Source organism: Micropterus salmoides, unplaced genomic scaffold (assembly GCF_014851395.1).
Source record: "Micropterus salmoides isolate LMB-PRFRI ecotype aquatic unplaced genomic scaffold, ASM1485139v1 Ms_hic_scaffold_3491, whole genome shotgun sequence".
In the NCBI taxonomy this organism is placed as follows: domain Eukaryota; kingdom Metazoa; phylum Chordata; class Actinopteri; order Centrarchiformes; family Centrarchidae; genus Micropterus; species Micropterus salmoides.
The window spans coordinates 8,743-34,897 of record NW_024042808.1 but is presented as its reverse complement, the minus strand read 5'-3'; the positions used below and the strand labels follow the sequence as shown (position 1 = coordinate 34,897).

Below are 26,155 nucleotides of genomic sequence, written 5' to 3'. Positions count from 1 at the left end.
AGGGCCCTGGCCAGCCGTGAACTGGTTGCTGTGACAGGTTTTTGAATGTTGGGTCACCAGGACGTCCAAAAGTGAGTTTGACATCTGCTTCTGTCCATCCGATGGCTCTAATCTCCCACCAGATCCGTCAACATCAAACACAAAGGTCAATGTGTCTGAGGATGACAGAGAGAACCAGCTGTGTCCTGATGATCCAGAGAGGTTGAAGTAGCATCAGCTTCAGTTTGGAGAGGCTCTGAATACAAAGGTCAGTATTTCACTTTAACATGTTTACATTACATTTATTCATTTAGCTGACGCTTTTATCTAAAGCGACTTACAATTGCTATTTATGTCAGAGGTCACATGCCTCTGGTCTCTCACACCAAAGGCAGGCATCTTATCCATTGCACCATCACCACCCCTTTCATTGCTTACTCTTTATTTTAATACTCACACACTTCCTCCTCCTGCAGCTGCTGCTTCATTCACATCTTGTCCAACAATTCAGTTTGGTCTCCAACTTTTTAAAGAATGCAGCACAGCACTTTTATTTCAGTTTCTTCCTCTAGTTTTATTTAATTCCTTTCCCAGGACAAAAGCTGGATGTCTTTCAGCCCCACTGGTCCCCACTGTAACTAATATGAATAATAATAAAACTTACCAAAATGATATATGAACTGTTATAATCTCTGGTACTTCCTAGAATGGTTTTCATCCTACCTGTCAAATAGGAAGTTTTGCGTGTCTGTAAACAACTATGTTTATTCGTTCTGTCCAGTTTAATATGGTGTGCCTCAGGGGTCGGTCTTAGGACCCATTTTGTTTTCCTTGTATCTGCTTCCCCTTGGACATATTATCCATAAACATGGCATTTCTTTTCATATTTATGCTGATGACACAAATATACTTGCCCGTCAGATCCACAGACCCTGGAATGCTGAGTTCACTTAACAACTGCCTTTGTGAAGTAAAAAAATGGATGTCAAATAATTTCCTCCAGCTGAACTCAGACAAAACAGAAATCCTGGTCATCGGGTCCCAGCAGATGGCAAATCAAATACTGCCATCTGCTGGTTCCCTAGTAAATCACATTAAGCCTGTGGCAAAGAACCTTGGTGTTTGGTTTGATAGTAATTTAAATTTCGAGCAGCACACCACAAAGCTTGTTCAATCATGTTTTTATCAACTTAGAAATATAGCAAAATTCGATCTATGTTAACTTTTAAGGACACCGAGACCATTTTACACGCCTTCATCTCATCACGCCTGATTATTGCAACAGCCTTTTCACCTGTTTAACCCAAAAATCTATTGATCGACTCCAGACTGTCCAGAACTCAGCTGCCAGGCTTTTAACCAGAACAAAGAAATATGACCACATTACTCCTATTTAGCTTCATTACACTGGCTCCCAGTATGTTTTAGAATTGACTTTAAAATTCTATTGATCACTTTTAAAGCTCTTCATGGCCTCTCACCTTGTTATATTTCTGACCTTTTAGTCCCATACGCACCAGCACGTACCTTGAGATCCTCGGGCAGAGGTCTGTTGTCTGTTCCAGAGTCTCGACTGAAAACTAAAGGGGACAGAGCGTTTGCTGTCAGGGCCCCGAGGCTCTGGAACAGCCTGCCCGAGGAAATCAGGTCGGCTGAGTCAGTGAACTCTTTTAAGTCCCTTCTTAAAACATACTTTTATAGGAGAGCTTTCCCGATCTTATTTGACTTTATTTTATCCCTTTTATTTTATTCTATTTTACTTATTTATTTATCTTAAACGTGTATTTTAGTCTTTTCAATGTTTTCATGCTTTTATCTTGTATTGTTTCAGAATTATTGTCTTTGGGTATTATTGTCTTTACATTTGTTAAAGCACTTGTTTTTGAAAAGTGCTCTACAAATAAACATTATTACATTTGTCCTTATTAAAAGCTATGATCCATTTACTTGTTATAAACATGTATATATGTGGATCATTAGCTTCTAAAAGAGTCCAGATGTCCTCGTTTGGGTCTTTTCTAGATTGGCTGAAATGTGTAAACTGGTTGTATTTGTCAGTGGTGCACTGAGTGCGGACTGAGATGAGGAACCAAATGCAGACAATGGCAAGGCGAGAGGAGGATGCAGTTCAAACAAAATATTTATTCAGCAAAAACAGGCTTACTCATGAGCACAGCAGGCAAAAGGTCCAAACAAAGGCATCTCCGAACAGGCAGAGTAAAATCCAGAACAGGGCAGGGAAAACAATCCAAATGCAAGGAAGAGATCTATGAAACAAAGGAACAGGCAAGAACACTAGACGCAAGGACGTGACAAAGACTGAAGACGACTGAGGACAATATATACAGATACTGGTAAACGAGCAGGGAGGGAAGCACAGCTGAGATACATCAGTAATCAAACAAAGCTAGACAAGGACACCAGGTACAGAGGTTACCAAAATTAAACAGGAAGTAAAATTCACAGGAACACACAAGGACAGATCTGCTAAAGTAAAACACCAAAACATGAAAGTCAGCCAAAATCAGGGCACGGACAGGAGCAAACAGGAGACAAGACTACTCTAAAACATAAAGTAATATAAGACAAAGGACTAGGACACAGACCATAATGATAAAACACAGAAGTACACATATCAGGAAAACACTTAGACATGAACTAAAGCACAGGACTAAGAACTAACTAAACAAGACTACACAGAGAAACACAGAACCAAAAACAGACTTTAACAGGAAAGACATGAACACAGAAACTACATTCTAACAATATTAGTTCTTTGTCTATGGTCCCTGCAGGCTGAGAGCTTGTTGTATGTCCTGCAGGTTCAGGTGTCCTGGTCCAGGTGTGTTCCAGTGTGCTTTGACTGGACTGGTGTTTGTTGTGGCTCAGGAGGCGGAGCTGCTGTACCGGACTGTCCAATGGGATGAGAGCCTCCTCCAATCAGCTGGCAAGACGGCTGCAGGGCTGCTGTTCAGTATCAAGTGTCCTGAGAACGCTGTCTGTCAGCTCCACCTGCCACACTGTGAAACAAAGGCCGGTGAGGACATTATTGTGCTTTGTGAGTGGAGAGTTTTGTCAGAGCGACGATGAAACAACATCCTGATGGTTTACCTGTTCTAACAGTCCGAACAGCTGTGCAGCTAAACAGGGGGAGTTTGTCCTGAGGGGGGCGCTAGAATAAAATCAAAAGGGATGCTGCCAGAGGAAATTTCCCGAGGTCACCATCAGTTATCATCTGGGGATCATAGTTTTTCCTTTAGTTTTATTTCTTTTTCCTTATTTTGCATTTCCATTTATTGTCAGGAACAAGGGCACCAACACCAAAAGTTGTGTCGATAAATTGCTCAACCTGGGCAACAGTCTTCCTGGAAATACAATAGAACAAACATTGTACTGAGGTTGTTATCAGTAAAACCAAAGTTTAACACTGTGTTTTCACAGCTCTGCTGCCTGATGGTCTGCTGTCTGTCGTCCACATCACTGATGATGGAATGAGCATCCTCGACCCGCAGGAGATTACAGACACTCATGTGGTTGTCAAAGTCCCTCACCTCTCTGCCTTCGGCCTAGTCTGGGATATCATTAAGAGGTTGTGGACGACACCAGTTTGTGGCCAAGTTCTGCTGTTCCTCAGACCACCAAACACAGAAACAGACACGAAAATCCTAAATGTGCTTCTCCTGCCGAACAACATCCCTCTGGACGAGGTAAAGCTTCATCTCACAGCTGTCAGTCCAAAGTTCTCTGATGTGGCTTAAAGGAAAAGTTCAGTTTTTTAAACAACAATCAAGTGTCCATATGAACACTGACCAGCCTTTTCTTGCTGTAACCGTTCCTCCTGTTCATACTGGACTAATGTGTTTCACTGTATCTGTCTCAGACACATCAAGTGGAGATCATCCAAAGTTAGTTTTATCCCCAGCAGTATCTTTATTAATATATTCAATTAACTTCCAGCAACATAGAAGCAAATGTGTCCTCGTCCAGTATGAAAAACATTAAAGGCCCGTAGATTGTTACATTAAAATTAGGTCTAGGATTCATTTAGGGTCAAGTGTTAAGTGTATGCTCAATATATTAGCCCCCCTCCAAACAGGACAAGGCAGTCCTGTAGTGTTGTGTTAGCTTTACTGTTGTATTTCCTCACCAGCCAGTTAGATTGCAGCAATTTCAGATATATATTGACAGTTAGTGCTTCATGCTGCTTTCCAGTCCTCAGAAGGTATGTCCTCCTGTAAGTCTTCTCTCCAGATGGATAATGGTGGATAGACAAACACTGATAATGATGATCAAATAAAGTATTTCAGCAGTATGTATTACCAAGGATATCATACCTGGCACTCAACTCAATGACTTTAAGGTCCCATGAACCAATACCACAAGTAAACACATGTCTAACTAACTTGTAACGTTTTCTTATTCAACACTTTGATTGAAGTATAAATACAGAGGAAGCTGAAGTGTGAAATTCATTCTAGATTTATCTGCCTGGGGCTATTATTCTACAGAAGTCTTACAGAAACTTTTTTAAGTTTTAGATTAGATTTGTAGGAGGTGGCAACAGCATGTTCTGAAACAAATACAGGAGGATGTTCAACTTAAAGGTCCAGTGTCTAATATTTCTGAGGATCTGTTGACAGAAATGCAATATAAGATCCAGAACTATAATGAACCATTATGTTTTTATTACCTCAGAATGAGACATTTCTATCTACATATACCGTGGATCCTCTTACATGGATGTCGTAGCGTCCATGTTGATTCCACATTCTGACTTAAGAGCACATGAACACACCAAAATCAGAAGATTTCACAACTCCATCCGAGGAGCACATGAATGCACCGTGGACAGTTTGTTGCAATTCACAACCCTCACTTCTACCTGTTACAACCCAGCTCGTTAGGGTAGGGCAGTAACAAGTTATTTGGGATTGAAATGAAGGTGGTAAAGGACAAATGAATTTAGGTTAAAGTCAAATGTTTAATTAAATGATTTGTCTCAAGAAAACACAACAAAAGGAGGCTATATAGGTACTGACAAAAAAGGAAACAAAAGGAGGTATTGTCCAAAGACAGCTCTGTACTCAAAAAACACTGAAGAACAAAAGGAGGTCAGCACCTATATCTTTTACAAGAATGCAAAGTAACCAAACAGACAATGCTCAACCTAAAGAGTGCCACTCACACTGTGATTTACAAGGGTTCTAACTGACGGAAGCCGCTTAGGCAGGCAACCGACAAAAACAGGTAAATGCCAACACTCAAGAAATTCACTATTAACAGGGGTGCACAACCAACAACGAGGCAAAGTGATCACTGGCTCACAGTCGCCTCGAACTGCAGACACACAAACTATTTGTCAGAAATCTTGTGAGCAGCACCGGGGCTCTCATTTATAAACGGTGTGTACGTACAAAACAGAGCTGGAAACGGGCATGCGCCACTTCCCAAGCCAAGGTTGTGATCTATAAAAAACTAACTTGAGGGGAAAATGTGCGTCCTGTAAGTAAATTCTGAACCATGCGTACACACATGGCAGAAGGACGAAACTGTTTGAAATGAATAGGCTGACTGCTGTGTAAAATATATCCAAATATTACCTCTGAGTATTGTAGGCTTAAAGCCTTTCTGAATGAACAAACACCCGTTTGATGGGCAAAAAAACCCCATTATTTAAGATCATTTGCAGCGCACACAACAGATCCAGATTCAGGATAAGAAACACAAACGGAGATTCTGTTTCTGCAAAAGAATGCCTAAATAGATCATGTATTGTTTTCACATGTTCGTTTCCTTATGAGCCAAACGCTGAGCGCCAGCGTGTGGATGTGATGCGCTGCTTGTAAAAAACACTATTTTATTGTCATTTCCAACAAGTCATGTTTCTTTTAACTCATCAGCAGCCTCATTAAGTGAGTGGAGTGTTTGTGTAGCCTAAATAAATGTTGAAACACAGCTGGAATGCATTGTTGCATGGTTTAGACCTAGAATAGACTTGGAGCGTTCAGCTAGCAAGCTCCTCTCCTGTGGAACCAGGTTCCAGTTTGGGTTCAGGAGGCAGACACCATCTCCACATTTAAGAGTAGGCTTAAGACTTTCCTCTTTGATAAAGCTTATAGTTAGGGCTGGCTCAGGTGAGTCCTGAACCATCCCTTAGTTATGCTGCTATAGGCCTAGACTGCCGGGGGATTTCCCATGATGCACTGAGCTCCTCTCTCCTCTACTTTCTCTCCCTCTGTATGCAACCTCATCCTATTATTGCATGTTACTAACACAACTTCTCCCCTTTCTGGTAGTCTTGTGCTTTCTCGTCCCTCTCCTCTCTCCTCCTATCACTTCCTGCAGGTTTTCTGGCTCTGGAGCTGTGGAGTCTGGATCTGTGGTTGCGGGTCACCTGCTGCCCCCCGTGTTCCTGCTCGACACCCTCTGCTGCAACGACTATTATACTATTGTTATTATTGTTATTATAATCATTAACATTACGACTTACCATTAACACTACTATAAATATCTGTACCATTTTTCATTTAGTCTATAGCAACATCACCTTCACTGTCTGTACCTCTGTGTGTATATTGTGTAGGCTGCCTCCCTCCCTTCCAGATTATAAGTTTAGAAATCCTTCTGTAACCAATGCCATCAGTATGTTCAGCAACAATGAGGTTGCAACGGTCTTGAGAGCACTCTTTGCTTTTGCCCATCATGAGATGTTCCTTGTGTGACAACTTGGTAATGACCTTTTTATAGGCCATCAGTTGGGCCTGAACCAGCTGATGTAAATTTGCTAATTTACTGATAGATTTCAGCTGGTGTCTTGGCTCTCTTTCTTCATGTGGTCAATACTTTTTCCCTGTGTCATTTCACATTATAACAGAAATTCATTTCTGAACTGATTTGTTTTTATGTATGGATTATTGTTACCAACATCTGGTGAAAATTTGATGTCAGTAGCATCACAGAGTACGGTCTAGACCTGCTCTTATGAAAAGCACTGTGAGATAACTGTTGTTGTGAGTTGGCGTATATAAATAAAATTGAAACAATTGAATTGAGTAGCACCTTTAGAAGTATGTTTACTGAGAAAAATAGTAATGTGTTCAATACTTCTTTTACCTGCAGTATGTAATATATACACATACACACGGGCAAACAGCATTTAGTCAGCCTCTGATTGTGCAAGTTCTCCTACTTAGAAAGATGAGGTCTGTAATTTTCATCGTAGATACACTTCAACTATGAGACAAAATAAAAAAATAAAATAAAATCCAGGAAATCACATTGTAGGATTTTTAAAGGATTTATTTGTAAATAATGGTGGAAAATAAGTATTTAGTCAATAACAAAAGTTCAACTCAGTTCTTTGTAACATAAACTTTGTTGGCAATGATGTTTCCTGTAAGTTTCAGCAGGTTTGCACACACTGTAGCTGGTATTTTGGCCCATTCCTCCCTGCAGATCTCCTCTAGAGCAGTGATATTTTGGGGCTGTCGCTGGGCAACACGGACTTTCAACTCCCTCCACAAATTTTCTATGGGGTTGAGGTCTGGAGACTGGCTACGCCACTCCAGGACCTTGAAATGCTTTTTACGGAGCCCGAGCGGTGTGTTTGGGATCACCGTCATGCTGGAAGAACCGGCCACGTTCCATCTTCAAGGCTCTCACTGATGGTTTGGCTTAAAATCTCACCATACATAGCCGCGTTCATTCTTCCCTTAACGTGGATTAGTTTTCCTGTCCCCTTTGCAGAAAAACAGCCCCAAAGCATGACGTTTCCTCCCCCATGCATCACAGTAGGTCTGGTGTTCTTGGGATGTAACTCTGCATTCTTCTTCCTCCAAAAAAAGTTCTATTTTGGTTTCAACTGACCACATGATATTCTCCCAATCCTCTTCTGGATCATCCATCTGCTCTCTGGCAAACTTCAGACGGGCCTGGACATGTACTGGTTTAAGCAGGGGGGCACGCCTGGCACTGCAGGATTGGAGTCCCTCTCGGCGTAGTGTGTTACTGATGGTAGCCTGTGTTACTTTGGTCCCAGCTCTCTGCAGGTCATTCATCAGGTCCCTCCGTGTAGTTCTGGGATTTTTGCTCACCGTTCTCATGATCATTTTGACCCCACGGGATGAGATCTTGCGTGGATCCCCAGATCTACGTCTTCCATTTTCTTACAATTGCTCCCACAATTGATTTCTTCACACCAACCTGCTTGCCTATTGTAGATTCACTCTTCCCAGCCTGGTGCTGGTCTACAATTGTCTTCCTGGTGTCCTTCGACATCACTTTGGTCTTGGCCATGGTTGAGTTTGGAGTCTGACTGTTTGAGGCTGTGGACAGTGTCTTTTATACAGATAACGAGTTCAAACAGGTGCCATTAATCCTTCTTAAAGAAGAGCCTACAGGTCTGTGAGAGCCAGAAATCTTGCTTGTTTGTGGGTGACCAAATACTTATTTTCCACCATAATTTACAAATAAATTCTTTAAAAATCCTACGACGTGATTTCCTGGATTTTTCCCCCCTCATTTTGTCTCTCATAGTTGACGTGTACCTACGATGAAAATTACAGACCTCTCTCAACTTGCACAATCAGTGGCTGACTAAATACTGTTTGGCCCCACTGACACACATACACACTGGAGGGGGGAGGATAATGAGGCACAGGTGATCACAATCATGTGAAGGTGATCGGTACAAACAATCAAGGAAAAGACAGGAAGTAAAAGTAGCACTAGACACACAACGAAGAACCCTACCAAAGCCAAACAGGAAACGGAGTGAATGCAGAGAGAGAACATAGAACAGAGAGGAGACAACAGAATCAGGGAGAAAACACAAGAGGAAAACACAATCAAACAAAAAAAAAAAATACAAAAGCGTGAGATTTCATCACCCTTCAAAGTCCTCTGCTTTACCTGGTCTGTTAAAGATGCCAGATTGTCTGTTGTGGGTCACCAGCAGTTGAGCGGGAGGAATCATGTCGTACTGGATTCCCATGGAACGGAGTTGTTGTCTTGCAGCATCAAACTCTTTACTTTAGTGTTTTGTGTACACCGGTTGCCGGTCCTCAAAGAATCTCACTGGAAGGTTCTTGTTGAGAATCTGTCCGTCAGTCCTGGCAGTTCTTGTCACAGACATTTTATTCCTGTAATTTATCTCATGGTAAGAGATGCTGTCCTCTCCTGAAGATATTCGGAGCTCTGTGTGGTCGACCCGCTTGAAACGCTCATTAACATATTTTCTCATGTTCTCTACTTCAAGTTTGCGACAGCAGCTGTTATCACTTTTCTGCTGTCCTACAACTCTTCCCCATCAGCGGGCTCACAACCTTTTTTTCTCTGCCATGACCTCCTGCGTGCCAGCGTTAGCCTCACTATCTTCACAGTTAGCATGAGAACTCAGAAGGGAGGCGTGACAACTTCGACTGAAATGGCTCGGTGTAGTTTTCGCCAGGTTTCCTTTGTGAGAGAAGCCAGTTACACCCACAAATTATTTAAGATCCTAAATAATGAGCATTAGAAAGGTACCGGAGGCTGTTACAGCCTTTTAGTGTAACATTCCCTGTTTTTGTTACTGACCGTCCACTGCAGCTCAGCAGGGAAACACAAAGAGGGAATTTTACACTGACCCAACTTTGGAAGATCTCTACTTGATGTGTCTAACACAGATTGTTGGATATTTTTGTACAAAACGAGGACTGAGGATTAACGTCTAATATAAATGTTAAAATGTTCTGTTGTCTCTTCAGGTCAGCAAACAACAGCAGCCTTATAAGAACATCAAGACTGCTTCTAAATGCAAACTCATCAAAGCTGAAAGTTACACTCTTCTCTGTCCTCAGGCCAAGGAAATTCAGCCTACGGTAAGTATTTTAAATAAAAATCTTTGCTGACACTATTCATCAATCTGCTGTTAGGTTGACTTTGGATGCTGTGGAAGTTCTGACACTTTGGTTTTCAGGAAGAAGATTTTGACCTGGACTTTGGACCAAATTACCATCCAACATTTGAGATCTTCCTGCCGACAGACAAACAAGAAGTGACTTTAACGCTCCAAGACCAAAGAAATATGGAAGTCTGGAAGCGTAAAGTTGTGGTGACAGGTAAAGTCTTCAAGCACCTGCAGCATCGCTCCACCTGATAGGCCTTTATTCTTACTCTGCCTCAGATCGCTCTTCAGTCTGCATTCATCCTGCAGCAACTTTAAACCAGTTTTGAAGAATCTTATTGGTCAAGAAGCTCCAGGGCCAGTTTGTATAAAACACAATGTATGAAGCGACAGTGTGTTGGAGTCTCTGGTAGAGAGTCATCAGCTGAATCTGCAGCTTCTCGCCTTTACTGACCTTTATAGTGACTTTCAGCTTCCTGTTCTGGTTCCCTCTCAGCAAACAGTAAATGCAGTGAACCGGAGCAAAGCGAGCCGACAGCTGATTTTATTCATTTACAGTATGAGTCTCACAATAAGGGAGGTAAGAAGTCTTCACTCTAGGTTATACGAGCATATTCATTGCTCTACACTACAATGCTATACATTAGAATTTATCAAACTGCGTCGGACGGTAGCACGAGGATACACATGTGAGAGCGTCTGGTTTTCAAAATAAGGTGTTAACACAACGTATACAGGATGGAAATAAGATTAACTGGATTATATTCACAGGAAGTATAAAACAGGTCACATGTGTCCATTAAAAGGAAAAAAACAAAACTATTTTTAACTTAATAAAAAATGTAATTATTATGGTTGTTTTGACTGTTTTGCTGTTTCATATATCTAAAGGCTACATGGCCATGTGTTAATGATCTAATTGTTCACTAAGTCACAAAACTGTTAAAAAGAGTGCAAAGTTCTTCATACATCTAGCCTCTTTATTTTGCTTAATGTATTTAAAATTTATAAGATTTTCTTGCGGGGGCCACGCCACTTTCACAAAATCCTGTGGGAAACACTACTAACATGATCTGTAGGTATGAAGTGGAGGAAAGCAGTATGCTTCATAATCCTCCTAAAATATATAAAAAGTCTACTCTCTCTCTCTCTCTCTATATATATATATATATATATATATATATATATATATATGGGTACGGAAAGTATTTAGTAGAAGCACCCTTTTGATCTAATACAGCCATGAGTCGTTTTGGGAAAGATGCAACAAGTTTTTCACATCTGGATTTGGGTATCCTCTGCCATTCCTCCTTGCAGATCCTCTCCAGTTCTGTCAGGTTGGATGGTAAACGTTGGTGGACAGCCATTTTCAGGTCTCTCCAGAGATGCTCAGTTGGGTTTAAGTCAGGGCTCTGGCTGGGCCATTCAAGAACAGCCACGGAGTTGTTGTGAAGCCACTCCTTCGTTATTTTAGCGGTGCGCTTAGGGTCATTGTCTTGTTGGAAGGTAAACCTTCGGCCCAGTCTGAGGTCCAGAGCACTCTGGAAAAGGTTTTCGTCCAGGATATCCCTGTACTTGGCCGCATTCATCTTTCCCTCGATTGCAACCAGTCGTCCTGTCCCTGCAGCTGAAAAACCCCCCCACAGCATGATGCTGCCACCACCATGCTTCACTGTTGAGACTGTATTGGACAGGTGATGAGCAGTGCCTGGTTTTCTCCACACATACCGCTTAGAATTAAGGCCAAAAAGTTCTCTTGGTCTCATCAGACCAGAGGATCTTATTTATCACCATCTTGGAGTCCTTCAGGTGTTTTTTAGCAAACTCCATGCGGGCTTTCATGTGTCTTGCACTGAGGAGAGGCTTCCGTCGGGCCACTCTGCCATAAAGCCCCGACTGGGGGATTGCTGCAGTGATGGTTGACTTACTACAACTTTCTCCCATCTCCCGACTGCATCTCTGGAGCTCAGCCACAGTGACCTTTGGGTTCTTCTTTACCTCTCTCACCGAGGCTCTTCTCCCCCGATAGCTCAGTTCGGCCGGACGGCCAGCTCTAGGAAGGGTTCTGGTCGTCCCAAACGTCTTCCATTTGAGGATTATGGAGGCCACTGTGCTCTTAGGAACCTTAAGTGCAGCAGAAATGTTTTTGTAACCTTGGCCAGATCGGTGCCTTGCCACAATTCTGTCTCTGAGCTCTTCAGGCAGTTCCTTTGACCTCATGATTCTCATTTGCTCTGACATGCACTGTGAGCTGTAAGGTCTTATATAGACAGGTGTGTGGCTTTCCTAATCAAGTCCAATCAGTATAATCAAACACAGCTGGACTCAAATGAAGGAGTAGAACCATCTCAAGGATGATCAGAAGAAATAGACAGCACCTGAGTTAAATATGAGTGTCACGGCAAAGGGTCTGAATACTTATGACCATGTGATATTTCAGTTTTTCTTTTTTAATAAATTTGCAAAAATTTCTACATTTCTGTTTTTTCTGTCAAGACGGGCTGCTGAGTGTACATTACTGAGAAATAAAATGAACTTTTTTGATTTTTGGAAAATGGCTGCAATGAAACAAAGAGTGAAAAATTTAAAGGGGTCTGAATACTTTCCGTACCCACTGTACATATATGTGTGTGTGACTGTATATTTATATTTTATGTTCCGTATGTGTGAGAATCAAACACGTGTATTAATTTCTTGGTTATAAAGCTTGAGATCAAGTCTGACCACTTTACTCTCGACTCTAATTTTTAAAATTCGAGTAAAAAAAGAGTACCGAGGTCTAAAGGGAGGTTGTGACTTTGGAATGTGACACAGTGTGAAAGAGAGAAACATATAATCTGTAAAGTTTCTGGATCTCAGCTGCAGTTCCTTCCAGAGGACAGTGATCAGTATTACAGGAACAGGGACATGGAAATGTTGTTTCTGAGCTTTGTGCATGTTTGAAAGCTGTGACCATGACAGAAGACAAGTTCTCTGCCATCGAATCAGGTCACTGCAGACATTTAACCAGCAAAACAGAGTAAAACTGAAACTGTTTTTGTGGTTTGGGTGAGCTGACCTTTGAAGCACTTTACATTTCAATCAGTCCATCTTATTTCTAAACGTCTTTTCAGACAGAAAGCAGCTGCATGTTTGTTTTTATTGTGTACCAGCTGTAAGCTAGTTAGCAACAGATGCCACAACTAAGATTGTGTTTGTGTTGAGTTCAGCCTCTGAATGATGAACTCCTCTTCTTTCTCTTCTGTCCCTCCAGCGTCTCTCCTGTTTCCTCTCTGGATGTTTGAGCTTCAGGATCAGCTTGAGTTTGTTTGCATCCGGCTGCACTTTGTGTCTAACATTCATTTGTCTAATCTGCTTTGCTTTCTGTGCGAACACACAGTCACAGGTCTGTTTTACTGAACTCTTTGTTCTGCTTAGATCCGGCTCTGCGTGAAGAGAATCCAGCGAGGCCTCAGAGTGGCTCCCCACGGAGCAGGTTGGCATCAGTTCGGTCCCAGTTTGTAGATTCAGTGTCTGAACCTGTTCTGAACCAGCTGCTGGATCGGCTTTTGCAACGAGACATAATAAATCAAGAAGAAATGGATTCAGCTAGATCCAGAACCAGGGCTGACAGGGCTCGAGCGGTGATTGACATGGTGCGAAACAAAGGAACAGAAGCCAGTTCAGCTCTGATTGAGGACTTCAGGATGTTGGATCCACACTGTTCCAGAAATCTGAATCTGAGCTGAAGCAGAACTGAGACTCTGCAAATGAAACAAGAAGACATGGACGTCAGTTAACTGTGTAAAAATACACCTTAATAGATTTATCAATTAACAAAATACAAAGTGAGTGAACAGAAGAAAAATCTATATGTGGTGTGATCAAACTTTGCATCAGTTCTTGTAGGTAAACTTTCACAGTCAGGGATTTTGTAGAGATTTAACATTAAACCAAACAGGTGCTTATGACCAAAACTTCAATGTGAAGGTTTCACTGAAACAGAAACAGCTGTGTAGGAGGAATACAGCCAAACTCAGCTAACAAGGTGCTGAAGTTTCCTGTCAGTCAAACCTCAGGGCAAGACTGAGCACAGCAACAAGACACAAGGTCGTTATAGTGCAGCAGCAGTGTCTCTCCCAGGCACACAAACTGCTTTATTAGCAGTAAGTCAGATCAGTGTGCGGTAGTTTGTTTTTGATTCTTCATAGACTCATCCTGCTCTCTACCAGCACCTCGTTGTTGTTGCTGTGTTCCTCCAGACGGAGTTCGGTGTGAACAGGAAGGACTCTGCTGGTTCATCTCAGCTGACACCACAGGAGGCCTTTCTCACCTTTACTAAAATGAAGTGGAATTATAATTTAGCTGAATGCTCCTGATGAGTCTGTCATTTAAAAGTGGTGGAAGATGATGATGATGATGATGATGATGGCGGCCTGATGTGCTGCAGGTTATCTGTGAAGTCGTCTCTTTATACTTTGTTTTGTGTGGTGGGTTTTAGTGTTTGTTTTATATATTTGTATTGTATTTAGTGTTTTATGTTCAGAGTCCCTGCAGGATTTTCTGTCTTTGGAACATGATCAATAAATGAGCCTTAAATAGAGGCGTGATCTCTTTATGCAGTTACATCTGAATTTAAATCAATAGAAAATAAGTAAAGTTTCTCACTGTTTTTTATTCTGTTTTTTTCTTCTAACTTTTAATAAACTGGACCAGATTTAGTCTCACTCTGTTTAATCCACATCAAAAATCCATTTTGAGTTCAATCCAGCAGAGAGGAAATGATGGAGCAGCAGCTGACACTGAGCTGGGTTTAGAGAAAACTCCAGATCCATCTTGTTTAGACACCAGAACACTCAGCATGAATCAGTCTGATGGAAATCTGGGCTTCCTTAAAATAATATTTCTCTCTCATGTTTCTTATCTTTGTGTGTTTCCTCTGGTTCCCCGGCCTTCATCAGTCCTGACAGCATCATGTTCACCAGGGTTTGTCTTCTGGACTCAAGTGTGAACTTGTCTTCTGTTGCTTTTCAGTCAATAAATAAATTTAACACAATGGATGTTTTTGGGGTGAAATCAGTGACATAAACTGGCGGCTGGTTCTCAGTAAAACCAGACAGCAGCATGTTGATGAACTTCTGTCTGTCAGAAATCTTTAAACAGCAACTTTTCTTTGAGCACTCAGCAAAAGAAAAGCATCTTTCACTTTGACTAGACTTTTGTTTTCAGAGGACTGAGTGCTGCCCTGATACACTCATGTACTTGTACTTGCAGTATGTCCTCCAGGCTGAGTACCCAGAAAGCCTGAAGTGTACTTTGGAGTTTCTTCAGAGAGTCGTGCTGCATGTGAACGGAGAAACACTGAAACCAGAGATCCTTTCCTTAAAAACAGGCTGTAAACTGTGAAAGCAGCTCAACACACACAGATTTGTAGTAAAAAGGTCTGCAGACTGGTGGAAACTGTTGGAAACTGTTTGCAGCTCCAAGTGTTTTCTTGGTAAAAGCGCTTTGTGTGTTCTTAGTGTTGATAAAAGGTTGTACATTTTAAAAGCTCTCCATGAGGAAACCCTTGTTATATTGTGTGCTACATAGATGCTCCATGGAGCCACAGTTTGACACAAAGTGGTTTTCTTAGTGTTGACTGGATGCCAACTTTGGCCTTGTGAGGAAGCAAAGCTCCGGGACAAGTGTGGTTGAGCCGTTGCATGGAACCCGCATGTTTGTTGATGAAAAGGATGTAGAGGAACACCTGCTATCACATCATGACCGCTCAAAGCCTCGTGAGGTTAGTCACAGTTGCAGTTGAGTCCATAAAATGTTAGATTTAACTCCTAGAAAAAGACCATTACTCTTCCCTTAAATGTCATTTCCTTAAATATTTAGTACTGTAGTAACTTCAAGGCTGGCGATGTGCTGAGGTCACAAAGACAAGCGAAGAAACTCGATGTTACAGGAGTGTTTGGAGCCTCTTGTCGTCATGAAACGCCCCTAATGTTTGTCGACATGAGCCGAGGAGAACGGTAAGGCTACGCCACAGCGGTCACATCTATGACTGTTGACTCAGTCGTCCATAATGATAATTCCCCTGTTTGATTGTAGCTATTCATAAAAAGCTTAGAACAGCATGACCCTAACTTTACCACCATTCTCACTTAGAGCAACGAAAACATCATTTTTGGATATTTATATATTTTTCTCTCTTTCATCATTCCCATGTTGTGTGTTGTAATAGATTAGCCTATCCCCTGTATGTCGTCGATGAGCTTCTTCGAAGATGTGAGAACAAGCACATACACCTGCGAGTTGTCTATGACATTGCCTGTGTTGTTGCTTCCCATTTGCATGTGAGTAAATCTTTAAACTCCTGTGTAAAAGTGATAAGCACACAACATCTCCTTGGCCGTACCAGCATTTCACATTTATGGACACAAATTGCCATCAGGACCTGTGTCAGACATCATTCACTCTCTGCCTCCATTTTCCTGTCTATCCACTGCACTGCTGAAATGAAATAGAAATGCCTAGAAGTAATCTTAAAGCTTTTCCCGCCTGGTGTGTGTTCAGATCTAAATCAGTGATGCGCTGTTTAGGACACAATGGAGACTGCATATAGTGGTCACGTCTGTCCGGGTCAAAGCAGATGATTGTTATAACCAAAGTTTGTTTATTTCTCACGCAGGTTACCATCTAATGGGCATTTGTGTATTTATTACATGGATATAAATGAATGAAATGGGCCGTTTTGCTATTTACTGATTTAAAGATAAAATAACATAAGCTGAGTAAAGGCCCTCTCCTGCTCCAAGCCCTGTCTGAAGGCTCAGGGTGAAAGCATTACACTCCACTCACGTAACATACCGCAGGCCGAGCTACTGCTGCGATAGAGCGGGGATCCCAAAACGCGAGCGGATCAGGAATGGAAGGGCCAAATAACTCGCTGAGCCTCAGCAGGAAAATATCCCATGATGCTTGACTGCGCGCAGCAAGCATATGTTCACACACAGCCTAAATGAACACTGTAAGCAGACTATTTGATTATTGTAAATTATTCTTATAAAAATAAATATATAGGATGGATTCTGTCCTTTTGGATCCATTGAAATAGTTGATCACTGCAACCGTGATCATTATGAGCAGTTTCCACTTTAGTAGGATAATGCTCAACCTCAGTGTAGGTGATATTGGATGACTTTGCTGTAATCGCAGATCAAGTACAGCACCAGACGGCTCGATGGTTTTGGGCTCACAGACGGGGAAGGAATGGAAAGTCTGCGGTCTTTCCTCCGAAGATTTGCCAGAGTCACAAAGGAGATGACTCCCTCGCACCGCCTGGACCTGTTGACTGATGCCCTTCTGCTCTATGGACGGAGGAAATCCACTGACCCACGTTTGTCTACAAAATTCTGTCCTGGTGGTTTAAGCTGATGACACACAAATTGGTGAGCAGAAGGAAACAAAAGTTGAGGTGCAGCTCCTGCAAAAATTAGACAAGGCAGAGAAAATATCAATCCTCGCTCAAGAAGACATCTCATCTGTCATCAGAGAAGCACCAGGTAAGTCATGCACATGCAGGTAACAATAGCTGTGAACATTTACAAGCGCCCTTTGCACAGAGTATGTAGCATTGACACTTTATTTTTATTGTCTAGTGTTTGTCTCAGAGCGAGACATGGAGAGATGGAAGAAAAGGAAGCTGGAGCTAGCCCAAGAAAAACCAAAGTCAATAAGTAAGTAAACTGAAGTGAATGCTTGAACGTCTTGGAATATTGTACAAAGGTCACACATATAATTAACAAAGGATATTGAAAATCCGTTACACGTACTTTTCCATGTACAGTAGAGTATCCTGTAAGCTGTGTCGGTGAAGAAGTAACATGAAATGAAGTAATGTCATTATCTGTTCTCCAGACACTGTCTGTAGATGGAAAAGGGACGACATCACTAAGCTGATTCAGTTCTACATGTTCAAGTAAGCGTTCAGTTTGTTTATGGAAGACTATATGGGAATTACACCCATCTTAACTTGAGCGCCTTACTGATGTGCTTAAACATGGAAGCCTAGGTGTGATTACATAGCTATGAGCGAGACAATAACACCGTCCTGTTTTCTAGGAAACTGTCACAATGCAGTAATTAAATATGGTGTGATTAATAATCAATTAGCACCAAGCTCCCCCCTGTAACGTACAATGTTTGGTCAGGTGCAGCACAGGAATGTTTTCTGGTTGGTAATTACTGATACTTTTTATAATATACAGATCTGGGACTCGTGAGTCACACATGGAGGATGAAACAGAGTAAGTAAGCAGTATCAGTCTGTTACTGTTCTCTGATTAACAGTCATTTTTACTCTCTGACCATTGTAGAAAGAGAACTCTCTGCTAAACATGGAGAAAAAACAGAGCATTCGGAGAAGATGGCAAGAATCTGATTTAATCTTCCAGTCCACCCTTAAAGATGACCGTGATGTCAGAGGCCAACTGATCTGGAAGGCTAGAGCTGAATCAAAGGAGAGAGCCGTCCTCCTCCATCTGAAGAGGAAATATCCAGCTAAAGTGCTGTGGATAAGTAGATCAATTTAAAACTCTGTAAAGGACCATCATAACGAAGGCGTGTCTCTTTTATAACTTTACTTTAGATGGGCAGGGCGTTGCCGTTAGACTGTCCAAGCAGGTTGCCAACTCCAACAAGAGACTGAGACAGGCAATAAAAGAGTACAACAGCATTCAGTGGCCACCACAGATGAGCATCTTCCCTGCAACTATTGATTTTCAAGAATCATGTGATCCCTCTCGGCCACTCTACTTCTGTTTTGATGACACTGTAAGTATAGTTACCAAAACCTAGTGACCGCATCACTCTAGTAACCACCTGACAACCGCTTACTAACCACAACTACGTTGCACATTGTTTTCTTTCTTCTTCTTCCAGGTGGAAGAAGATGATGTTCCGAGGAGTCTGAAAAGGCGAGGGGTCGACGCCTTACATATGAAGACTCGGCCGCTGAGGAAAAGCACACGCTTTACCAGGAAATGAGAACTGTAGCTGACCACCTCCAACAGCAGCACGCCTTCCTGTGTTCTGCCATCAATGACACAGAGCAGCCAGGTGCAAAAGCTGTCCTCATCCAACGTCTCCAACAGCTGGAAAGAAAACTACATCACGCCGCTACGATGCTTCACCAACGTGTACCAGACGTCGTTCCTGCAACGCACGCTTACGTCACCCCAGACGACCCCCGCCTGTCTCGGGCCCTCCCCATGTCAGCATACAGACACTGGTATACAGCGACGACGATGATAGCAACTAGGTCTGTAAGCACTCTAGACGAGGGGAGGTTTTCTGCTTCTGGAACGAATACTTTGAGCAAATTTGTACGTTTTGTTATACATAATTAAAAATGCCTCCTTAATTCAAGACTAACTAACATGCGTCAGACTCAGACAGTTCGGTTCTGTGTGTGTCTTCATTGTAAGTGCTCTCAATCAAATTAAGGCTGTGTTGCTGATCACTTTATTAGTGGAACTGCAACAGAGTCCGTGTTTGTTTTTCATGAGCTGTGAACTGTCCTGCCAATTGAAACAAAAAATGGTTGAAACTTGCTGTTTTGAACAATAAACACTGTTTTTGTAGACGCTGCTGTCTAAGTAACTTTCTACAGCCTAGTAATACTCAAGGTATAGTCAGCTTTGGTGTTATGAACTTTACAGTTAACACTAACCATTTTACTGTATTTGTACAACATGTTTTTGTAAAAAGGACACCTTTGTAAAACATATTTAAATGAAGGTTACTTCCACAATACACTCAATATAATACAGGTATACTGACTCTACAATAGCATTCCCACAATGACACACAGGTGTGTTTTCAGTCAGAGCAGTTATTGACAGCACACTGAGAAGTCAATAAGAAAGTAACTTATTAATATATGACCTATCCAATCAGAATCAGCCTGACAGTGGTGCTCGTACGTTCTTACTAAAGGTGTTTTTGGCATGAAATGCTCCCTGATCGAGGCCGATGTAGGCGAGCACCTTTTTTTCCTCTTCCCATCGGCTGCTGTTATCAGGCCTTGACGTCATGCGGAAGCTGTAAAACAAGGGATGAGACTGCAAAGCTGGAAATGTTAATTGTCACTGTGCAATATTTTAAGATGTGTTTTGCGTATTATTTTACAGTCTTTGATCAGAGAATGTATTTTGTATTTAGTTTTCTCTTTAGTTCGTTGCTATGGTGGTTGCTATTGACGCTGCTGTCGCTGAAACCCGAAACCGCCCGGAAGTATTTTCTTCACTGTCAACCTAAGATATATTTTAATGATATCTTTAGCATTTCTTAACAGAAGAACAGCAACTTCATAACTCAACAATAGGATATGTTCATGTTAAGGCTTTCACTTTTAATCATTTCTCCATCGATTCGACAAATAAAGTTGTTTTTGTCAGTTTTTGGTAGCGGAAGGTTACGGAAGTGCTTCGTTTTGTGGGCGGAGTTTGCCTTTTGGACTCCTGTTTTTGCTAAAATATGTGAAATAAACCAAGATATTTACTTTTTCTTAACATGGATTATCTAGATTCAGTGTAAGTAGTAGTTCGGCTGTACTACATATGTTATATATTCAGTAGGTATATGTTTTTACAACCCTATATTACAACCCTAACTTTGCACACAGGAAAAACTACAACCGTGGTGCTGATTTGACTCAAACTGCATGGCGTGGCTAAAGGGAATTGTAGTTTCTAAAACGTGTTAACGTGGAATTTGGAATTTTAACCACATTTGATTGGGCCCCCAGTTGTTGACTGTACTCACATGACAGCTAAGGTCAAGAGCTCTCTTTAACAGTTGGTCTCATGTCTGTAGTCTCTTTCGTTGATGAATTATAAGCATTCAAACATGCACCAAGGTGAAGGTTCAAAGGTCAGTATTTCAAAGCAGGATCCATTCAGAGTCTTCATCCTGATATATGGTAATCTACAGGTTGAGACCTTTCCAACGATGTATTGGTTTCTAATAACTATAAAATGAAAAGAGCAACTTTATATGTTACAATCACAGGCTAGAAACGCCTTTTCTTAACAGAGATAGTGGCGTTCGTTCGGTAGTTGCGGCCGACGGTCGGCAGTTTGAAATGGAATCAAGCCAATCCACGGCAGATAGCTCCATCATGGTTATTTCTCGGAATCAAAGGAGAAATAATTAACGTATCATATTGTTGAATTATGCATCTATTACATTTAAAGTTTAAAAAATAAACTGTAGTCTTCAACTGAATGACAAAGTTTCACTACTGCTCTGACATAAAACATCTTCTTAAAATCCATTTTACCAAATACCTACCAGTGACAATGCAACAGGAAATTCTAACCATCATGTGCAGGACTGTGAAAAATCCATCAGGCCGATGTGAAGCGTCTAATCATATCAGCATCAACAGAGATTTATGAACAAATAGGCTTTTCATTTACAACACATGTACTCAGTTCAGTAGAACTTTATTTAGTTCCCCACATGGCACAGTTTAAACAGGGACCACATCGACGGGGCCAACAAACACCAACAATAAATAAAAGGAATCTTAATCAGGCTGAATGAAAATATATGTAGCGCCGAGATTCATATAAATTTCATTTTTAATAAAAACATATTTGTGCAGTGTTGGAAGTGTGCACGTATGCGTGTGTGTGTGTGTGTGTGTAGGGAGGGGGTGGGGCCTGTCAACACAGTAAGAAAACTCAAACAACTTAAACTAAACCTTGGAAAGCAGTAAACATTACATGTTTCCTAACACTGATGCAAAAGGTCAGCGTGTGTGCATGGAGGTTTGACACTGGCAGTGAAGACACATGTTGCTTTTAAATCCACATGCAGTGTGTGACCACAGTTGGCACACTGTGCACTGCGACCATGAACGCCACTTCTTTGTAGCGTTCTTCTTCTTGTCATCAAATGGAGGTGGCAGACACAGCGCAAACTGCCTCGATCTACCAAAGGAAAAACAAAAATATTTTGGAGGTGAAACCAGTTTGCTGAAATCGACATATTCAAAGCAATGTTTCAAAGTAAGCTTTTCATTTCCAACTGCTGCCAAATTAAAATGTGGATATTGCACATCAGTTCACCAGAACTGACACCCACCATCTCAGATCTTGCTGATGCTGTATAATAAGATACAAGCAGGTCAACAAAGAAGGGTTCCTGGGGCCCATATATGAAAGCGGGTTTAATGAAAACTCTTGAGTTTCACCCTGAAATGAGGTAAACTCTTGGTTTTCTGTTTCAGAGCCTTTCAGAAAGCGAGCTAACTTTAGCTCTGTCAGTTACAACGGTAACTGAGAGTGAACTTTTTTCTTCAATAAACCTGGAGTTTCTCAGTCTCCTCCCTCTGACACAGCGCTGTTTCCTCATTACTTCATTCAAGAGTTTTACCATCCGTGTCAATAAAAATGATCAGCATTTTTTAATGAAGTCTGTTAGGCAGACTAAAATAAGGTGACCACTGACCAGACGTCCCCGTTTTTGGTTTTCTGTCCCCAGAAAGGTCCCCGATTTTCAATTCAGAAATCTCATCACTACTTTGTTCTTATATTTCAATTTTAGCTTCTTTCACATCTGTTCTATCCAGAATTGCAGCTAAATGAAAACATTATGTTAAATCTCATTCCACTTCACCTGGAATATGTGATTAAATATAAATTAAATAGACTATATTCACTTTTTAAGAAGAAAAACTCTGCATATGTTTTGCCTGAGGATTTCCAACTCCAGACGTGTGAAGTATGAGGAATGATTTTTTTAGCTGTTGCCATGGTGAATCGTAGTATCGTGGCTCAATTTATGTTGCCTGTTTAGAGCGGTGGTGCACACGCTTGACTGAGAGTGAACCTACTCTGAGTTGATTAAACAAACTCAGATCAGCTGTTCTGGATCTCAGGGTAAATAAACTGATCAGAGTTGATTCTTTATTAATGTGCATTGTAGGCTATGTAGCATTAAAGAGTTCCATCCATCCATCGTCAGCTGCTTATCCTGCGTACAGAGTCGCGAGTTACAAAACTCAATTTCACTCTCCAACCTGTTGTATTGTGACAATAAACCAGTTCACTGTTGAACCTGCTTTCTGAATTGGGCCTCTATCATGTTGTTTTTGGCCAAAATCTTTATTGTATTTGTTTAAAATGTCATAGCCCTTATGGTGACTACATGAAAAACAATTAACTGAGACACAAACTCATATTGCATAGTTTTTATACAGACTACATCATGAACGTTATCCTAATTACTAATATTACATATATATTATTAAATAGACTGATATGTTCAGCCATTTCTGATTTTCTCTCTAAGAATCAATCATTTTCAGACTCTGATCTACATAAATCTAGAAGTAATGATTAAGGCACAAAGAATCCAAACAGCTAAATGCTCCTCATCAGGTTTCTGAGCTCCGTATTTTAAATATTTCAAAGGAGAGCAGCAAATATAATTTCACTATGTACAGAGCTGAACTTGAGCTGAAATTGAAGTTTAATATTTATTACTATGATGCACGACTCCCTGCTAGCTCGGAGTTTGTATTTTAAAGAACTGTACTGGGCAACATCCTTTGTCTCAAGATGTTTTTATGCTTTAGGTCCCTTATGTCTGTCCACAGAGTGGAAAAGGGGTGTTTATGTATTCTGCACTTTCTGCCTTGAATCTGCTCCTGAAAGACTTAAAATTGCATCTTCCTAAAAGCTTTTCTATCCAAAATGAAAAAAATTGGATATTTAGTTCGTCTATGCCTCTGTTCCCATAGCTGTTCCTATTGTAGTATTGGAATCTGTCTAAAACTACTTGTTTTTATCTATACTGAATACAATCTTGGCCAGGTCTCCCTTAAAAAAAGAGATTAGTCTCAATGAGACTTCCTGGTTGAATAAAAATAACCACAGTTTAGATACCTTCATCTGCAGTCATCAGCACGGCTACATTACTGGTTGTTTCTGAGGATTCCTCTTCCATCTGCTGTGCACCTACAGTACATAAGACAAAACACAACAACAGCTTTCTCAATACAATCAATTACAATACAAACTTAGTGAAATTTGTTTATACTGTCGACGGTTAAAGTAAATGACTGACTGGAAATAGACACAGAACCATTATTTGCATCTAAATCTCAGCCAATTTAAAGTGTAAAGTGATCAAAATACCAAACTTAGAAAAGCTGTTTAATGTCACGTCGATAAATATTGTATCTATATATTGTACTTTTCAAACAAGTGAGCTTTTCTCTCTGTGTCAAATGTCAATGGCAGACTTCTCAGAACAGAAGTTCTAATTAAGCTTTAATTTAAGCATTACCAAAAACTGGCATTCGAAACGTATTACGATTACAAGAAATACCATTTTCACACATGGCCTCTAATATCTCTTCCACCGACTTCGTCTGGAGGTCATCTGCTGTGTCTGTTGATTTGAAGACTTTACACCGTGACACAAAGGTGATTTCACCACATTATTTCCATCGTACAATAATATGTACCGTGGTCAAATGTGCTGTGTAATTAGGTAGATTGACCAGTTACAAATCTAGTAAAGGATGCTTCTTCAGTTTAACAGTAAATATTTCTGTAAAGATAAAATAAAAAACAACTCAGCCTACATTCTGCGTTGATGTGTTCTGAACTTCCCTCTGCTGTGTCAGTGGGGTGGCATTGTGCTGCATCTGATAGATGTTTAGGCAAAAAAGGAACACTTATGTAATATGAGCGTAACAAATAAATGGTATTCCTGCATTGCTGGAGAAAACACAATCACACATCTACGTATCTATGAAGGAATACAATTCTCAGGAATGAAACACAGACAGTTTAATTACTGAATAGTCGGGTGATGGTGGGGCAGTGGATAAGACACGTGGCTCTTGTGTGGGAGGCCTGGGTTCAATTCCTACTGTGACATCTACCTATGTGTCCCTAAGCAAGATACTTAACCTCTAGTTGCTCAAGAGGCGTGCGACCTCTGACATGTATATCAATTGGAAGTCACTTTGGAATGAATAATTATTAATATTCATGAGCATGTGAAAGATGTAAACACTGCCAAGGGCCATGTCACATTAAAGAAAATGTGTTGCACTAAATAGTTAAAAACTCCAACTGAGGAATATTGTCACGTCCCTAAGTGTCAAAGACACATACAGAATCTATAACAAAATGTAATAAAGCTCTTCTGGATGTTTGCAATGTCCTAGCACTATACAAAGACTCACATGTAGGCCTGTTTTATTTTTTAGGTAACTTATTTCACCCACACAAATGGTATGCAGAAATACAACTGCCACTGTTAATTTCACTTACTTATTTCAAATGAAATATGCTCAGCAGCTTTTAAAATGGCTTCCATAAAAGGATGGCTTCTTGAGGGTAAGACCATTGGGCAGCCTAGCAACATTTATGGTCACCCTTTGATTCACCAGGGACCGGTAGGGGAGCCTTCCAACACCTCCAGCCTCCTCTGAAAAACATGGGGACACACATGCATGCACACGTTACACAATTTGACAATTGTGACTTTGCCCTCCTGTTGGTAGCCAGTGTACGGGTTGCAAACATGTCATTTTGTCATCATTTTATGGTATAAATTATTCAGTAATTGTATAATAATGCCACTGATTCATGGAGGTATATTAGGTTATAAGTCTTTACATCTGTAAAAAAAGAGTTTGAAAATATGCTTACTATATTTTTGGTTGAATAGATCCTGCACTTTTTTCAACAGCACACTGACTTCATCTTTGGTACTGGGTGTTGCGGCTGAGGAGCTGGCTGCAGCTGAAACAACAGACAACAATTAAGTTTATAAAATTGTATTACCATATGTATATTTGCATTATTACGGGCCTGTGCCCGTTTCTGTGGATTTTCAAACAACAAATATTACCTTTGAAATGCAGTGCAAAGTTGGTGACTGTCTGTGAAGATTCTCAGTCATCCAGGTCATAGTTCTCCAACGAAGGTTAAAATGAAGGGCAACTGGACTTGGTTGAAGATACTGGAAGACGTTTCGTCCCTCATCCAAAGGACTTCTTCAGTTCTGACTGACTGGCAGGGAAACTCAGCTATTTAACCTCAGTGGGGTCGTTGGCCCGGGTCATCGATACCGCTGGTTCGTTAGTGTTCCCGGTTGCTGTGACGACAGTCGTTACAGTCGTTAAGACTACCTGTGGCCGAGACTGAAAGTTGGTGACTGTGTCCGTTGAGTCAAGGAAGTCAGTGGCTTCTTTGCTGCTCAGTTCAGACACCTCTAAGCTGGACTTTTGGCGGT

At 41.0% G+C, this 26,155-nt stretch overlaps 1 protein-coding gene and 2 long non-coding RNA genes across 7 annotated transcripts; 2 read left to right on the top strand and 1 right to left on the bottom strand.

Annotated features, from left to right (window-relative positions):
• The first annotated feature begins 2,460 nt into the window (after nucleotides 1-2,460).
• Nucleotides 2,461-14,897, top strand: LOC119884485. Of its 3 annotated transcripts, none has more exons than XM_038694886.1 (5): nucleotides 2,461-3,016; nucleotides 3,421-3,686; nucleotides 9,723-9,836; nucleotides 9,935-10,076; nucleotides 13,280-14,897. In XM_038694886.1, exons 1-5 carry the CDS (start codon nucleotides 2,791-2,793, stop codon nucleotides 13,588-13,590), a joined length of 1,059 nt encoding a protein of 352 aa, XP_038550814.1. In that variant the 5' UTR covers nucleotides 2,461-2,790; the 3' UTR covers nucleotides 13,591-14,897. The 3 variants fall into 3 exon arrangements, with proteins under 3 accessions (XP_038550814.1, XP_038550817.1, XP_038550815.1); XM_038694889.1 differs by lacking the exon at nucleotides 13,280-14,897 and adding an exon at nucleotides 13,116-13,271; XM_038694887.1 differs by lacking the exons at nucleotides 2,461-3,016; nucleotides 3,421-3,686 and adding an exon at nucleotides 8,741-9,136.
• A 1,861-nt stretch (nucleotides 14,898-16,758) lies between these two features.
• Nucleotides 16,759-19,445, top strand: LOC119884486. Of its 3 annotated transcripts, none has more exons than XR_005441024.1 (6): nucleotides 16,759-16,859; nucleotides 17,048-17,394; nucleotides 17,491-17,568; nucleotides 17,750-17,810; nucleotides 18,100-18,664; nucleotides 18,773-19,445. It is a non-coding gene; the product is annotated as an uncharacterized LOC119884486 (long non-coding RNA). The 3 variants fall into 3 exon arrangements; XR_005441025.1 differs by having other exon boundaries at nucleotides 16,759-17,394; nucleotides 18,100-18,138; nucleotides 18,208-18,664; XR_005441023.1 differs by having other exon boundaries at nucleotides 16,759-17,394.
• A 4,348-nt stretch (nucleotides 19,446-23,793) lies between these two features.
• Nucleotides 23,794-25,905, bottom strand: LOC119884484. The gene is made up of 6 exons (XR_005441022.1): nucleotides 25,772-25,905; nucleotides 25,570-25,662; nucleotides 25,189-25,345; nucleotides 24,492-24,554; nucleotides 24,233-24,295; nucleotides 23,794-23,859 (listed from the first exon to the last, which is right to left on the bottom strand). It is a non-coding gene; the product is annotated as an uncharacterized LOC119884484 (long non-coding RNA).
• Between the last annotated feature and the right edge of the window lie 250 nt (nucleotides 25,906-26,155).